The 17,083-nt window shown below is 48.9% G+C and overlaps 1 protein-coding gene across 1 annotated transcript in view; it reads left to right on the top strand.

Annotated features, from left to right (window-relative positions):
• The first annotated feature begins 259 nt into the window (after positions 1 to 259).
• Glys (glycogen [starch] synthase) overlaps positions 260 to 17,083 on the top strand; it is a 32,582-nt gene continuing 15,758 nt past the window's right edge. The window contains exons 1-6 of the mRNA XM_045751822.2: positions 260 to 457; positions 11,466 to 11,650; positions 12,473 to 12,664; positions 12,979 to 13,176; positions 15,162 to 15,424; positions 16,340 to 16,460. Coding sequence (XP_045607778.1) covers positions 328 to 457; positions 11,466 to 11,650; positions 12,473 to 12,664; positions 12,979 to 13,176; positions 15,162 to 15,424; positions 16,340 to 16,460 — 1,089 coding nt within the window. The 5' untranslated portion in view covers positions 260 to 327. The remainder of the gene's footprint in view (positions 458 to 11,465; positions 11,651 to 12,472; positions 12,665 to 12,978; positions 13,177 to 15,161; positions 15,425 to 16,339; positions 16,461 to 17,083) is intronic.

The following is a 17,083-nucleotide window of genomic DNA, read 5'->3' as shown; positions in this document are numbered from 1 at the left end:
AGAAGAGGCACAGGAGGAGGAGGAGACGTCATACTGGAGAAGTCTCAGGGAGAGAAGATGGGGGAGGGGGAAGGAAGATATATGGGGGAGAGAGGCGGTGCATATAAGCCGTAGATGATATTAGTTAAATATTTCAAATGTTCATTATAAATAAATAAGGGTACGTATGTGTGATCTAATTTAGTGAGTGGTGGTGGGATGGAGGGAGGGAGGAGGGGAAGATGGCGGCGTGTTACCTCAGTTACGGACACCCCCGCCAGAGGTCCCTCAGTGTGCCGGCGACCACGGCCAGGGACGGAGGTGCTCTTAGCTCCAGCTCCAGCCATCATGTCCAGAGTTTCCAAGCGATTCTATCGCGTTGACAGCCTCCATGGCCTGGATAACTTGGACAGGGGCGAGTGCGCGTCGCAGGAGAACAGATGGGTGTTTGAAGTGAGTCACGAGGCGGCCAATAAAGGTAAGGTGGTGGTGAACGTGCAGGGAGGGAGAGAGAGAGTGGTGATGCCGGCCACTCTTACCCCAGTAACGGGGCTGGTGGTGGTGGTGCCCAGGTCATGCTGCTGCTGCTGCCCTAGTGGTGCCCAGCCCACGGTGGTGGTGGTGGTGCCACGGTGGTGGTGCCACGGTGGTGGTGCCACCGTGGTGGTGGTGGTGCCACGGTGGTGGTGGTGGTGCCACCGTGGTGGTGGTGGTGCCATGGTGGTGGTGGTGGTGCCCAGGTCATGCTGCTGCTGCTGCCCTAGTGGTGCCCAGCCCACGGTGGTGGTGGTGGTGCCACCGTGGTGGTGGTGGTGCCACGGTGGTGGTGCCACCGTGGTGGTGGTGGTGCCACGGTGGTGGTGCCACCGTGGTGGTGGTGGTGCCACGGGGAGATGAGGCACTTGTGCATCACCACCGGGATCACTGTCAATAATTATATGGTAATTGACGTTATCCCCGTTATCCCGCCTTATCTCGGCACCAGTGTGGGCTGGGGGGGGGGGGTGACGGGGGTGTGGTCCTGGGGGGCAGGGTCTGGGGGTCCTCCGCAGGGGGGGGGCAGGACACACACCCGTGCTCTACCAATCACAAGTCTGGTCCTGTGTGACGTCACACAACTCTGGGATGTGATTGGCGGGTGAATAAGAGGCCCCAGGGTGGCGTGGTCCTGTGTACACTTGACAGGACTGGTGGGTGTCGTCCCTGGGGTGGTGTAGTCCTGTCTACACCACCGTCAACACCACCCACGGTCATTGTCACCTCGTTGGGCCAGTTGGCATGTAACTGGTCAAGGTCACCATCTTGACCCTGGCACTCTTATCTCAGAGGAAGTGTCTGGCTGATAAGGCCGATAAGGACCTCTAGCGTTTCCTGTAGGCCTATAGTGAGGCCACTGCAAGCCCCACGGTTTAGGTCCGGGGCTCACCCCTCCCCCCCCCCCCCCCCCCGGCCTCTTAACTATCCTCTACCTGGGGGGGGGGGACACTACTTCACTACTGGTCAAATATAGAAGCTGTTCTTAAAAGATTCCTCCATTTTTGCACCCGCAAGATAACGTAAGATTTTAAGGGTTGACGAATCTTCTCGTTTGAGGAGCTGTTCACTTGAGACAGTTAAGCCAGTCCCAGCTGTGTCTGGGTACAAGTGACAGGATGAACAACCCAGCGGGTTTTCTTCCTTTTGGGGAGTGTTGTACATGCTGCTATGGCGGTGTGTCCACTCACAGGATGAGTGGCGCTGCCCAGTACTGTCACTATGGCGGTGTGTCCACTCACAGGATGAGTGGCCCTGACCAATACTGTCACTATGACGGTGTGTCCACTCACAAGATGAGTGGCCCTGACCAATACTGTCACTATGGCGGTGTGTCCACTCACAGGATGAGTGACGCTGACCAATACTGTTACTATGGCGGTGTGTCCACTCACAGGATGAGTGGCCCTGACCAATACTGCCACTATGGCGGTGTGTCCACTCACAGGATGAGTGACGCTGACCAATACTGTTACTATGGCGGTGTGTCCACTCACAGGATGAGTGGCCCTGACCAATACTGCCACTATGGCGGTGTGTCCACTCACAGGATGAGTGGCGCTGCCCAATACTGTTACTATGGCGGTATGTCCACTCACAGGATGAGTGGCGCTGCCCAATACTGTCACTATGGCGGTGTGTCCACTCACAGGATGAGTGGCGCTGCCCAATACTGTCACTATGGCGGTGTGTCCACTCACAGGATGAGTGACGCTGCCCAATACTGTCACTATGGCGGTGTGTCCACTCACAGGATGAGTGGCGCTGACCAATACTGTCACTATGGCGGTGTGTCCACTCACAGGATGAGTGGCGCTGACCAATACTGTCACTATGGCGGCGTGTCCACTCACAGGATGAGTGGCGCTGACCAATACTGTCACTATGGCGGTATGTCCACTCACAGGATGAGTGACGCTGCCCAATACTGTCACTATGACGGTGTGTCCACTCACAGGATGAGTGGCGCTGACCAATACTGCCACTATGGCGGCGTGTCCACTCACAGGATGAGTGGCGCTGACCAATACTGCCACTATGGCGGTGTGTCCACTCACAGGATGAGTGGCGCTGACCAATACTGTCACTATGGCGGCGTGTCCACTCACAGGATGAGTGGCACTGACCAATACTGTCACTATGGCGGTGTGTCCACTCACAGGATGAGTGGCGCTGACCAATACTGCCACTATGGCGGTGTGTCCACTCACAGGATGAGTGGCGCTGACCAATACTGCCACTATGGCGGCATGTCCACTCACAGGATGAGTGGCGCTGACCAATACTGTCACTATGGCGGTGTGTCCACTCACAGGATGAGTGGCGCTGACCAATACTGCCACTATGGCGGTGTGTCCACTCACAGGATGAGTGGCGCTGACCAATACTGCCACTATGGCGGTGTGTCCACTCACAGGATGAGTGGCGCTGCCCAATACTGCCACTATGGCGGTGTGTCCACTCACAGGATGAGTGGCCCTGACCAATACTGCCACTATGGCGGTGTGTCCACTCACAGGATGAGTGGCGCTGACCAATACTGCCACTATGGCGGTGTGTCCACTCACAGGATGAGTGGCGCTGACCAATACTGCCACTATGGCGGCGTGTCCACTCACAGGATGAGTGGCGCTGACCAATACTGCCACTATGGCGGTGTGTCCACTCACAGGATGAGTGGCCCTGACCAATACTGCCACTATGGCGGTGTGTCCACTCACAGGATGAGTGGCGCTGACCAATACTGTCACTATGGCGGTGTGTCCACTCACAGGATGAGTGGCGCTGACCAATACTGCCACTATGGCGGTGTGTCCACTCACAGGATGAGTGGCGCTGACCAATACTGCCACTATGGCGGTGTGTCCACTCACAGGATGAGTGGCGCTGACCAATACTGCCACTATGGCGGCGTGTCCACTCACAGGATGAGTGGCGCTGCCCAATACTGCCACTATGGCGGTGTGTCCACTCACAGGATGAGTGGCCCTGACCAATACTGCCACTATGGCGGTGTGTCCACTCACAGGATGAGTGGCGCTGACCAATAAACTCGCCCCTCGGGGCAAACTTATAAAACAAAAAAAAACACAAATTCAGGTTGAGTGAGCGTGTTGGGGTTGAACACGTGCAGGGTGACGTAACTTGGCCATGGGTGGTGTCTGGCAGTCATGGGACCCCATGTTGTTGCCAAGTGGCAGCTCTTGGCTCATCGCAGATGGGGGGGGGGGGTATGGACCCATGATTAGATGGGGGGGGGGTATGGACCCATGATTAGATGGGGAGGGGGTATGGACCCATGATTAGATGGGGGGTATGGACCCATGATTAGATGGGGAGGGGGTATGGACCCATGATTAGATGGGGAGGGGGTATGGACCCATGATTAGATGGGGGGGTATGGACCCATGATTAGATGGGGGGGTATGGACCCATGATTAGATGGGGGGTATGGACCCATGATTAGATGGGGGGTATGGACCTATGATTAGATGGGGGGGGGGTATGGACCCATGATTAGATGGGGGGTATGGACCCATGATTAGATGGGGGGGGTATGGACCCATGATTAGATGGGGGGTATGGACCCATGATTAGATGGGGGGGTATGGACCCATGATTAGATGGGGGGCATGGACCCATGATTAGATGGGGGGTATGGACCCATGATTAGATGGGGGCTATGGACCCATGATTAGATGGGGGGTATGGACCCATGATTAGATGGGGGGGTATGGACCCATGATTAGATGGGGGGTATGGACCCATGATTAGATGGGGGGATATGGACCCATGATTAGATGGGGGATATGGACCCATGATTAGATGGTATGGACCCATGATTAGATGGGGGATATGGACCCATGATTAGATGGGGGATATGGACCCATGATTAGATGGGGGATATGGACCCATGATTAGATGGGGAGGGGGTATGGACCCATGATTAGATGGGGAGGGGGTATGGACCCATGATTAGATGGGGAGGGGGTATGGACCCATGATTAGATGGGGAGGGGGTATGGACCCATGATTAGATGGGGAGGGAGTATGGACCCATGATTAGATGGGGAGGGGGTATGGACCCATGATTAGATGGGGAGGGGGTATGGACCCATGATTAGATGGGGAGGGGGTATGGACCCATGATTAGATGGGGAGGGGGTATGGACCCATGATTAGATGGGGAGGGGGTATGGACCCATGATTAGATGGGGAGGGGGTATGGACCCATGATTAGATGGGGAGGGGGTATGGACCCATGATTAGATGGGGAGGGGGTATGGACCCATGATTAGATGGGGAGGGGGTATGGACCCATGATTAGATGGGGAGGGGGTATGGACCCATGATTAGATGGGGAGGGGGAATGGACCCATGATTAGATGGGGAGGGGGTATGGACCCATGATTAGATGGGGAGGGGGTATGGACCCAGGATCAGATGTGGGATGGGGGGACGGCAATGGTTTTGGATTCAAGATGATAGGGGGGGGGCTCTTGTGGATGCTAGGGGGACTGTTATTAATGGGGTTGAAATATGTATCTTAATCAAACACCCACATATTCTCTGTGTAGATTTTATTTCAAAAGTACAGCACATGTATCGAGGGGGAAAGGGTGTCATTTTATTTATACAGTAGTATTTATAACACGTATTTGAATTGTAATATATACAATTAGGAATTTGGAAATTTCTCTCGTTGTGAAACATACCATATATTATTTTTTAACATTAAGCTATATTTACCACTTTTTACGTAACGGTTCAGAATACATACGTTTGTAATATCAATATTAATTAACTCTTATTCACTGCCTGTCTAAAAGCTGTTCCCGTTTTGTGCCTATGACTACACACACTATCACGTCTGTGTCCTACTCTAGGACCGGTCTAAATCAGATACGCTTCAGACGAGATGTTATCTTGTCTGAGCCTCAATATAGCATGTGGGAGGGGGGGGGGTCGCCTGGGTAACGTCTTCTAGGAAGGAGAGCGGCCGGTTGCTGGGAGGTTGACCCCAGTGGATCATCCTACTTGAGCCAAGTTGTCCTTGCAACCCGTCACCGTGTGTGGGAGCATCGATCTCTTATGGTGACTGGCGCTGTTGCTGCTACTGTAGTCTCCACTCTGGCTCCTTTAGACAGTTACTTAACTTGATCTGGTTATTAGTACTACTACTGCTACTACTAGTTAAGTTTTAATCTAGAACCCGTTTTGTACATAGATATGGTAGTTGGTTTAGATTATTGTGGACCTCGTGATCATCCTGCGAGCAGTGACAGAAAGGTTGTAACAATACTTTAAAGAACTGAACCTCGATGTTCTATAGGCTTTTCAGTTTAAAAGTGGTGAATAGTTAGTTTTGTATAGTTACTTAGTTTTGAATAGCTATAGCTATTTGGTTTTGAATAGTTACCTCAATTTTGGAATGAAGTTACAACGGTAGTGTAATTGGAGTAGTGACTGACCTAAAGATTTGAGCAGTTGGTCCTCCGTGGTACTTGTAAGAGAGACGCGGAACATATCACGCGGCTACTTACTGATCGCACGCTAACGTGTTCACTCTCCATGTGTACGCCACGTGATCTTGGCCAGTCAATGTCACTTGGAGAACTTTCCTCAGACATCAGCTCGGCTAATTACATACTTGTACTTGCCTAATTATGCTGTGGGGGTTGAGCTTTGGCTCTTTGGCCCCGCATCTAAACTGTCTAATCAACTGGTGGATAGGTTCCAGAGTATATTAGGCTTCATTGTATCTACATTTGAAACTATACAGTATATGGAGTCTTTCAACCACATCACTTCCTAGTGCATTCCCTATCAATTCCCCTGAGCATTTTGTATGTGGTATTCATGTCTTCCTTAACTTTCGGTGAAGCACCTGTTCCGGAAGTGTTCAAACGTCATCAGTCGAGTCGCATGTAAACAGATTTTCATTCATAAACAAGAGGTTTGGCGGCTGGATAAACGAGCTTGTTCTCATCTTGTATGTGAGAACGGGCTGCAACCCTTCCTGGTCAGGACCGGGAGGGGGAGGATTGTCCGAGCGGACAGCACGCTGGGCACGTGATCCTGTAATCCCGGGTTCAATCCCGGGCGCCGGTGAGAAACGATGGACTGAGTTTCTTTCATCCTATGCCCCTGTTACCTAGCAGTAAATAGGTACCTGGGAGTTAGTCAGGCGTCACAGGCTGCTTCCTGGTGTGTGTGTGTGTGTGGTGTGGAGAAAAAATAGATGTAGAAACAGTTGATTGACAGTTGAGAGGCGGGCCGAAAGAGCGGAGCTCAACCCCCGCAAGCACAACTAGGTGAATGCTGGAACCCGGCCCAAATCGCCTGAGACGCGTGGTACAATTAGGCCATCCATCTGTTTTCATTATACCGGGTTTGGTGTCTGGCGTGAACTGCTGTTGGGCTACAATCAAATCGTCCAGGAAATGTATATGTTTATCTCTCAGAATGTTCGGTAATACGTTTATTGCTTGTGATGTGTGTCTATATATGTATTAACACGATGTACTGAACGGGGTGAGAATAGCTTGAGCTACCTCATCCCTTTGTGTGTGTTTTACCTCGATAAACTTATTTCAATTTCAATCAAATCGTACATAATTATTATAACAATTTTTTAAGTTTTATTCTCGAAAGAAAGCGAGCATGAGTGAGATAAAGAGAAATTAAGTTAATTACTGGTAGTGACGGCTCGGTAATCTCATTCAAAAATTGATTTATTGATCGTCGTGATCCTGTTGGTATAAACACTGACTTACAACGCATTTAAAGCAACTTCAAACTATTTAAGCATCCAAACTATATCACAGATTATATATATATGTATTACGATCTTCGTAAAAGCGCTCTTAACAAAATCGTGTTATGGAGTTGTGCTATGTAGCGATTCTGGCAGTCGTGTGCGTAAGTGTGGTCGCGTGACCTTCCCAACCTCCAGCTGATCTCAAGGTCACGACGCGACCCCGCTACACAGACTCTTCCCACCGCCCGGCCCTCGCTGCCTTCCCACCGCCGGGCCCTCGCTGCCTTCCCACCGCCGGGCCCTCGCTGCCTTCCCACCGCCGGGCCCTCGCTGCCTTCCCACCGCCGGGCCCTCGCTGCCTTCCCACCGCCGGGACCTCGCTGCCTTCCCACCGCCGGGCCCTCGCTGCCTTCCCACCGCCCGGCCCTCGCTGCCTTCCCACCGCCCGGCCCTCGCTGCCTTCCCACCGCCCGGCCCTCGCTGCCTTCCCACCGCCCGGCCCTCGCTGCCTTCCCACCGCCCGGCCCTCGCTGCCTTCCCACCGCCCGGCCCTCGCTGCCTTCCCACCGCCCGGCCCTCGCTGCCTTCCCACCGCCCGGCCCTCGCTGCCTTCCCACCGCCCGGCCCTCGCTGCCTTCCCACCGCCCGGCCCTCGCTGCCTTCCCACCGCCCGGCCCTCGCTGCCTTCCCACCGCCCGGCCCTCGCTGCCTTCCCACCGCCCGGCCCTCGCTGCCTTCCCACCGCCCGGCCCTCGCTGCCTTCCCACCGCCCGGCCCTCGCTGCCTTCCCACCGCCCGGCCCTCGCTGCCTTCCCACCGCCCGGCCCTCGCTGCCTTCCCACCGCCCGGCCCTCGCTGCCTTCCCACCGCCCGGCCCTCGCTGCCTTCCCACCGCCCGGCCCTCGCTGCCTTCCCACCGCCCGGCCCTCGCTGCCTTCCCACCGCCCGGCCCTCGCTGCCTTCCCACCGCCCGGCCCTCGCTGCCTTCCCACCGCCCGGCCCTCGCTGCCTTCCCACCGCCCGGCCCTCGCTGCCTTCCCACCGCCCGGCCCTCGCTGCCTTCCCACCGCCCGGCCCTCGCTGCCTTCCCACCGCCCGGCCCTCGCTGCCTTCCCACCGCCCGGCCCTCGCTGCCTTCCCACCGCCCGGCCCTCGCTGCCTTCCCACCGCCCGGCCCTCGCTGCCTTCCCACCGCCCGGCCCTCGCTGCCTTCCCACCGCCCGGCCCTCGCTGCCTTCCCACCGCCCGGCCCTCGCTGCCTTCCCACCGCCCGGCCCTCGCTGCCTTCCCACCGCCCGGCCCTCGCTGCCTTCCCACCGCCCGGCCCTCGCTGCCTTCCCACCGCCCGGCCCTCGCTGCCTTCCCACCGCCCGGCCCTCGCTGCCTTCCCACCGCCCGGCCCTCGCTGCCTTCCCACCGCCCGGCCCTCGCTGCCTTCCCACCGCCCGGCCCTCGCTGCCTTCCCACCGCCCGGCCCTCGCTGCCTTCCCACCGCCCGGCCCTCGCTGCCTTCCCACCGCCCGGCCCTCGCTGCCTTCCCACCGCCCGGCCCTCGCTGCCTTCCCACCGCCCGGCCCTCGCTGCCTTCCCACCGCCCGGCCCTCGCTGCCTTCCCACCGCCCGGCCCTCGCTGCCTTCCCACCGCCCGGCCCTCGCTGCCTTCCCACCGCCCGGCCCTCGCTGCCTTCCCACCGCCCGGCCCTCGCTGCCTTCCCACCGCCCGGCCCTCGCTGCCTTCCCACCGCCCGGCCCTCGCTGCCTTCCCACCGCCCGGCCCTCGCTGCCTTCCCACCGCCCGGCCCTCGCTGCCTTCCCACCGCCCGGCCCTCGCTGCCTTCCCACCGCCCGGCCCTCGCTGCCTTCCCACCGCCCGGCCCTCGCTGCCTTCCCACCGCCCGGCCCTCGCTGCCTTCCCACCGCCCGGCCCTCGCTGCCTTCCCACCGCCCGGCCCTCGCTGCCTTCCCACCGCCCGGCCCTCGCTGCCCTCCCACCGCCCGGCCCTCGCTGCCCTCCCACCGCCCGGCCCTCGCTGCCCTCCCACCGCCCGGCCCTCGCTGCCCTCCCACCGCCCGGCCCTCGCTGCCCTCCCACCGCCCGGCCCTCGCTGCCCTCCCTCCGCCCGGCCCTCGCTGCCCTCCCTCCGCCCGGCCCTCGCTGCCCTCCCACCGCCCGGCCCTCGCTGCCCTCCCACCGCCCGGCCCTCGCTGCCCTCCCACCGCCCGGCCCTCGCTGCCCTCCCACCGCCCGGCCCTCGCTGCCCTCCCACCGCCCGGCCCTCGCTGCCCTCCCACCGCCCGGCCCTCGCTGCCCTCCCACCGCCCGGCCCTCGCTGCCCTCCCACCGCCCGGCCCTCGCTGCCCTCCCACCGCCCGGCCCTCGCTGCCCTCCCACCGCCCGGCCCTCGCTGCCCTCCCACCGCCCGGCCCTCGCTGCCCTCCCACCGCCCGGCCCTCGCTGCCCTCCCACCGCCCGGCCCTCGCTGCCCTCCCACCGCCCGGCCCTCGCTGCCCTCCCACCGCCCGGCCCTCGCTGCCCTCCCACCGCCCGGCCCTCGCTGCCCTCCCACCGCCCGGCCCTCGCTGCCCTCCCACCGCCCGGCCCTCGCTGCCCTCCCACCGCCCGGCCCTCGCTGCCCTCCCACCGCCCGGCCCTCGCTGACACTGGTGCTTGGATACAAGCCCATGGGGGGTGAGGGGGGGGTGTGGGAGCACTGTGCTTGTTTGGATGCATCCAAGGCATAATGTACTACATATTTAAGTAGACAGGTAGGACGCTGTGATAGCAGTATTGTTCTCTAGGGTTGTTGATTAAGAAATAGAGGATCTTTAAAATACAGTACAATAAAAATGCATTCCATTAATGACCTCAGTAGGAAAGAGTGGCATTAGATCTGCCTGCACCTTTGCTCACCTTGGCCATATTGGATACTACTTGTAATATGCAGTTGTTGACTGTATTGCTGATAGACCCCACAATGGCATTGTACATGGTTTAATCTGAAACGAGCAAGAGTGCGTGACTAGAGGAAATAACTAATAATATATGGCAATGTTTATTTTTTCTTTATGTACATTCATGTAGCAAAATGAGTGTGGATCATTTTTTGGTGTATAATACAGTACTTGATAACTCAAGATAACTTGTTTATTTGGTCCAATATCAACCCTGTCTTAAAACTCTCCTTGATGGATGTAATTAGAACTCATGAACGTCACTAAAGAAATTACTCCTAACATTCCTAGTCTAAATCTGTACAAACATGCCAAGCAAATAAAGGGACCTAAAATGTAGAACTCTTTAATGAAATATATCTTGTCTTTATGAATACAATGTAAGAATTAAAGCTCCTGAAGAAGGCTTATTGGTCATAAAATTTTGCTTGGATATAAATCCTCCCAAACAAATTTTTATATACAGGTACTGTATATCTATAATCAACACTTGCAACAATCTAGCATTCACATGTCTATTATGTTACCAAGGTACTGTAATTTGTCCCATAAATCTACATTCCCAAACAAATTTTAGTTACTAAATTTTCAGAATAAATAATAAATAAATTTTATTTAAATATTATTTAATTTTAAATAAAATTTTTTATTAATTTTTAATTAATTTAAATTTTTTTTTTTTTTTTATTTAAATGAACAAATAAAGAAATAATGAATAAATGAATAAAACTTGATTTAAGTAAAGAAACCTTGAATACAAATTAATTTTATTTTACTGGATGCAGAACGGATAAACCTTTAAAACAATATTAAAATAAATGTTTTGTTGCCAAGTTGGAAAGGTCTACCGAGACAGGTTGTTGAAGCAGACATCGTATTCAGATTAACAAAGAATTTGTCTGGCAGCCAATTCTTTTCTGCCATCAAGGGTTCAAGTTCCCTGCTGACTGTTCCGGTACCCTGCTATCTGTTCGAGCAAGTTCCTACTGTACCATATGCCTTGAATTTTGGGTTTAAACATGTGCAATAATTATAACTTGCAGATTTTTATTTTAGATATTGTATACAGTATAGTATTTAATTTTAGAGAAATTAAATACATGTTCAAAACTTTGTATTTTTTATTTGTCGACCTTTATTATTATAGTACTGTACTAAGTACATAAAGGTCAACCCATTCCCATTAAAGAAATGCTAATCCTGTAAATGAATTTACAGTTTGAATTTTTTTATTTTTCAGTTGGTGGAATATATCAAGTAATAAGGAGCAAATGTTCTGCATCGGTAGAAGAGCTTGGAGAACAGTATATTCTGTTGGGGCCATATAAAGAAACAAGTGTGAGAACAGAAGTTGAGTTGGGAGAGTTTGCTGCGGACTCTCCACTCACAATTACTATTAACCATTTACGAACACTTGGTTGGAGGGTGAGTAGCGGTAATGTAAATTGCTGATGTATAATACTCTTTGTAGGCTATGTACAATATCCAGGTGGGTAAGTGTGTAGATGTGGAATATTTTGTCTCTTGCAAAATGATACATGCAATAATATACAGTATGATGCTTCTGGGTAGGTTAATTTTTTACTCCTCTTTTTGCATTTTCCCCATGGCCCGACCATCCCAATGTGCTGCTTAATGTGTTGACACAACCTACTTAGAGAGAGTTATATTTAGCTGTACAAGGAGACCTCATTGTAACTAATATTAATGTTCTTTGCAAATAAATTCTGGCCACACGAGTTGTAAATATTTTGTGGGCAATGTTATCAGTTGTATTCAATTCTTGTTTATTATCCATTCCTCTTGGGTATACCATACAGAATAGATTTTGAAACTTGGTTGTATGTACTGTACATGATTTATAATTCCACTCCTCATTTTCACTTCCTGTTAGCTTCATTTTGTCATTGACTTAGCACATGAAACACTCACTCCAAAACTTTAATTAAATTCAGCCTCTTTTTGTTTTTTTGTTTGTTCTCCTCGCATTCCACTTAACCATACCAGTCTGCCTTTGTTTCTTTAGGGTCTGTAGTGAAATACAGATGCAATGCTGATTTTTCCCCCTTTGTGGGAAGCTTGTGATGGATTCCCAGCCCACTCTTACATAAGGCATATTACACCTAGTTGTGGGCAATGGGGGTCATCACAGATTCATGCCTCGGATATACCGGATGTTAATATGCAGTTTGGCATTGCTTGCACAATATTCAGTCATTTACACGTTTTGTTTCGTTCTAATTGTAGGTGCACCCTGGCCGATGGCTTGTGGATGGAAGCCCGCAGATTATTCTTTTTGATATAGGATCAGCATCTGCCAAACTGAATGACTATAAGCAGGATTTTTATGAAAATACCAAAATTGGCATTCCACACCAAGATGTAGAATGCAATGATGCAGTACTTTTTGGCTTCATGGTTGCCAAATTTATTGAAGAGGTAAGTTTTTTAAAACTTTGTCAAGAATCTAGTACAGTACAATATAAATAAGTACAGTATACGAAAACGAGATTACTGGTAAATAAGATTAAATCGCCAAATTAAAATATTGATTATATGCATAATAAAATAGACTTGGTACATTTTAATAGTTTTTAGTAAAAAACATACTTGGTAGTTTGCCAGTATAGTGACAGCTACAAAATACTGTTACTATTACTGTATTAGCATGTTATGAAGCATAAACAAGTAAATGTGTGTGTTCCTTTTTACTGTACACTGGGTACCTGGCATAATATTGTTTATTTGCAAAGTTCCGTGCAGAGGTGATCAACCACAGTGATATCAAGCCGAAGATATGTGTCCATTTCCACGAATGGCTGGCTGGTGTGGGCTTGGTAATGTTGAGAATGAGGAATGTTGACGTGGCCACCGTGTTCACTACACATGCTACTTTGCTCGGCAGGTTCCTCTGTGCTGGAGCTGTTGATTTCTATAATAATTTGGATAAGGTGAATATTCTTGCCCCTATTTGTGTAACAAAATATTGAATATTATATCTCATAGGAATGATGAAATTTTAATTTTAATGGTTCTAGTGCAAACAAGTTAATGTGAGAATTGGGGGGCAGAAGGACGAGTCGGAAGCTCTTCACTAAACCACACCAACGCATTCTGTAAAGTCTCAAAAGAAAAGTACCACACATCCATGGAATGAACTAGCATCTAGTTCTAACTGTTGAACTAATTCAGAGATGAATCGGTTCAACAACTTCAGTAGGCAAAGGAAATGTATTGTTTTGTAGACTGTCTAAACGCACACTGACTTTGAGCTTGGAAAACATGTCGGAGGAATTTAAAGAAATGGTTCAGAATGGTTGCTTGATTATGTTGCATTGTGATGGAAGCTCATCTTGCCTCCATATGGTCATTAAGGCCGCTCAACTAGATCAGCTTACTCTTCCTCAATGATAGCCATGATTGCCACTGTACTACTGACAGGCATAATTTCTGGAGGCTATTTGAACTCTTGTATTAAATTAGACAGAGATTACTGGCCTTACCAAGGGATAAATTATAGGTGTAACTTATGAAATATATAGAGAAGAATCTTCAATGCCATCATGCCCCGAACAAAGCCCTAGGTCTGCATATGAAGTTCTTTTGTCTCCACTGTGTAGGGATACAATGGGTTATAAAATTTAATCATTGATTCTCTTCTAACTCTGCCAAATCCTGTTTAAATTATGTTTTTCGTGTATATATGTGTATGTATGCATATGTATATATGTATGTATTGATATGTGATCCATCAAATTTAATCATCAAATTTCCAACTGTCCATAGTTTGTGTGCTCTGCTTGGCTCGGGTAACTATTCAAAGATGCAAGACAAGGTCTTGCTAAGCTCACCCTTAAATTCTTTTAATAATCCTGCTAAGTCCTGAGGACTTAGATTATGAGAATAAGCCCTTGCCACTGTTGTTACCTTATCCTTGACCTTCAGGCAAATTTCATCGTATTTGTTTTAAGTTTTTTGGCCTTCTGCTGTTTGGAGGAGTGTTGTACAGATCTGCTATGATGATCTATTTGTTCCCCATTGTTGTCATTTCTTCTATTATGTAGCCCAATAAATTATCAATATTACAGTAGAACCTCCAGAATCTGGAACATGTCATAGTTCATGTGGAACATGTAGACTAGTTCTGGATTTGCAAGTAATCTGGATTCCTAAATAATTATAGTACAGTACACTTTTTAGTCTGCTTGCCACCAAAATTTTCCATAATTTTCTTACAGCAAATGATACAATAAAAGTTTCTGCATGCTGTATTTAGATATAAACATATATGACATGATTTTGAAGGTGGTAATGTTTATTAGAATATATAAATGTGCCAAGCAAATTTTTACCCAGAGGCAGCAAAATGCAGCGAGTCGCTGCTCCCAACTTTCAACAGCTTTCCATTTTGCAAAATCTTGCTAGATTTTAATGTTTTGGCTACATTGTGCTGTATAGAGATGAATATATTTTGAGGTTGCACTGTCCAGTATAAACTATTTAAAACGCCCCAAATGCTAAATTTTCAAGTTTTCTATTATACTTTATTCTGTGTATACATTATGTTGAAATTGAAATAAGTTTATTTAAGTATAAATAAACACAAAGGGATGAGGTATAATAATATTTATACTCAAGCCTGAGTTGCATGTGTACAGAGTCACTCCAAGCATTTCTCCTTTCGCATAAGTGAAATGGGTATTTTGACTCGCATACATGTAGTTCCATAGTTTTACTTCTCTCGTACAGTATACCTCTTTGCCACTTCTGCTTGTGCTTGAATATTTCTTAATTTGCTTCTTATTTGTGTCATGGTTAAAACACATTCAATGTCAACTTGTTTTTGATGTGGCGTGTTTGGCCTGTTCGTCCGCCACAACAATTGTAAGTGTTGGGCATTTCTTTAATTAAAACTAACCTTGTTACAATATTGCAGTTTGACATAGATCAGGAGGCTGGAATGCGAGGAATCTATCATCGATATTGCATGGAGAGATGCTCGGCCCATCTCGCGCACACCTTTACCACGGTGTCAGAGATCACCGGAGTAGAAGCTGAACACTTGCTGAAGCGCAAACCAGATATAATTACGCCTAATGGATTGAATGTCAAAAAATTTGCTGCTCTCCACGAATTCCAGAACCTTCATGCATTATCCAAAGAGAAGATTAATGACTTTATTAGAGGACATTTTTATGGGTAAGTAACAAGGTAGATTAGTATTAGACCTTGTGATTTAAGCTTTCACTATTCATTTTAACACTTTCATCTGGCGGTGACGCAGTCCGCGTCAATAAATAAATTGATGGATGTCCACTGGTGATGCATGTTGCTTCAAATTTTAAAATATTTTAAATTATATATTTTTATCCAATCATTATGGGACTAATTTTAAAATGCATGCCTTTAGATTGCAAACAATTTGATACCAAAATGAATGACGTAGCACAACAATTGAGGTCAGAACACTGGAAAGAGTACACATGTTTAGTGTGGGTGACTGCTCCCAGGAAAACACAAAGCCCACCTTGGGGTTGGTTGGGGTGCTTGTGCCAGGTGCACGAAGGTGTTAAAGGCCATTAACCCCTTCGTGATCAATACAGAGGAACCTCGGGTGATGAGCAGCTCCATCTACAAGCATTTCAGGTAATGAGTGAGCCACTCGCAGTAAATTTCTCAATTGACAAGTTTCTGCTCGGTTAACGAGAACCATGTGGTGCTTCCTAGCGTTCCCGCTGGTTCTCGCAAATTCTCGGACACCTCCAACGTCTCTGATGTCTGACAGAAATTAGTTTTGCAAGACGAGCGTTTCACATGAGCTCAGTGCCAAAACGGATTATATTCGTTAACTGAGGCACTGCTGTATTTGTAAAACTCATTATCTACCATTGCTTTAGTTTTCAGCTTCATTTTCACTATTGCTCTATGTGTTAGTTTTGTTTCTTCTTTTGATATCTCTGTAAGACACCACTGTCTATCCTTGATGAAATTTTAATGTATCTCCGACAGTTGGCTACAGAATGTCATTATATAAGTTTCCAGAATAAGTGTACTAGCTTCTGTGCTGCAAATGGTAACCAAGAATGAAGATTAATGAATATTTTCTGTCTATAGGTTTATGGACTTTGATCTAGACAAGACTATATATTTCTTCATCGCTGGGCGCTACGAGTTTGGCAACAAGGGTGCTGACCTTTATATTGAAGCACTGGCCAGGTTAAACCATTATATGAAGGTGAGAGAGGACAAATGCTTTAACAAAAGTATCAACTTATTGTAATGTGTGTTCAGTTAATATGAAATAAATGTAGTTATTTTGAAAGGTTGACAAATCCATTTGATCAAGATGACTATATATTTATTAAATTCATTTATTATATTTAAAACGTTCTATATATGTATTATAGTCTATATATTTATTATATTATTAAAATGACAAATTTTATTTTAATAAAATTGTCTATAGTTGTAGAGTATATCTATTGTGCCGTGATCCCTCGTGGATGGTTAATGGGTTGGGTTTATGCCGTGGGCCTAGTGTGAAAACTGAGGTCATACAGCACTTTTAGAATGTTCCGTTGTTAAGGTGGCAGTGTCATGTAGTCTTCAGCAGACTTAATTCCTAAAAATAATGGGGGGAAAGCTAGGTGATGTGTAGACAATAATGTGTTTGCTAGCCTTCTCAGTGCAATACAAATTGTTGCCATATTTGTCAAGTAATCACATCAAATTAACTTATCATTTACTGTATTTAAGGAGATTGCTAAGAGATTTAATTTGTTTGTTTTAAATATTTGATAGATCTGAGGTTTGAGAGCATCCATAGTTAGTGACCACAGTACCTGTGCAAAAAACAGT

This window comes from Procambarus clarkii, chromosome 82 (assembly GCF_040958095.1).
Source record: "Procambarus clarkii isolate CNS0578487 chromosome 82, FALCON_Pclarkii_2.0, whole genome shotgun sequence".
NCBI classification, from domain to species: Eukaryota; Metazoa; Arthropoda; class Malacostraca; order Decapoda; family Cambaridae; genus Procambarus; species Procambarus clarkii.
Note: the sequence above shows the minus strand (reverse complement) of the source record. Positions and strands in the feature narration are given on the sequence as shown.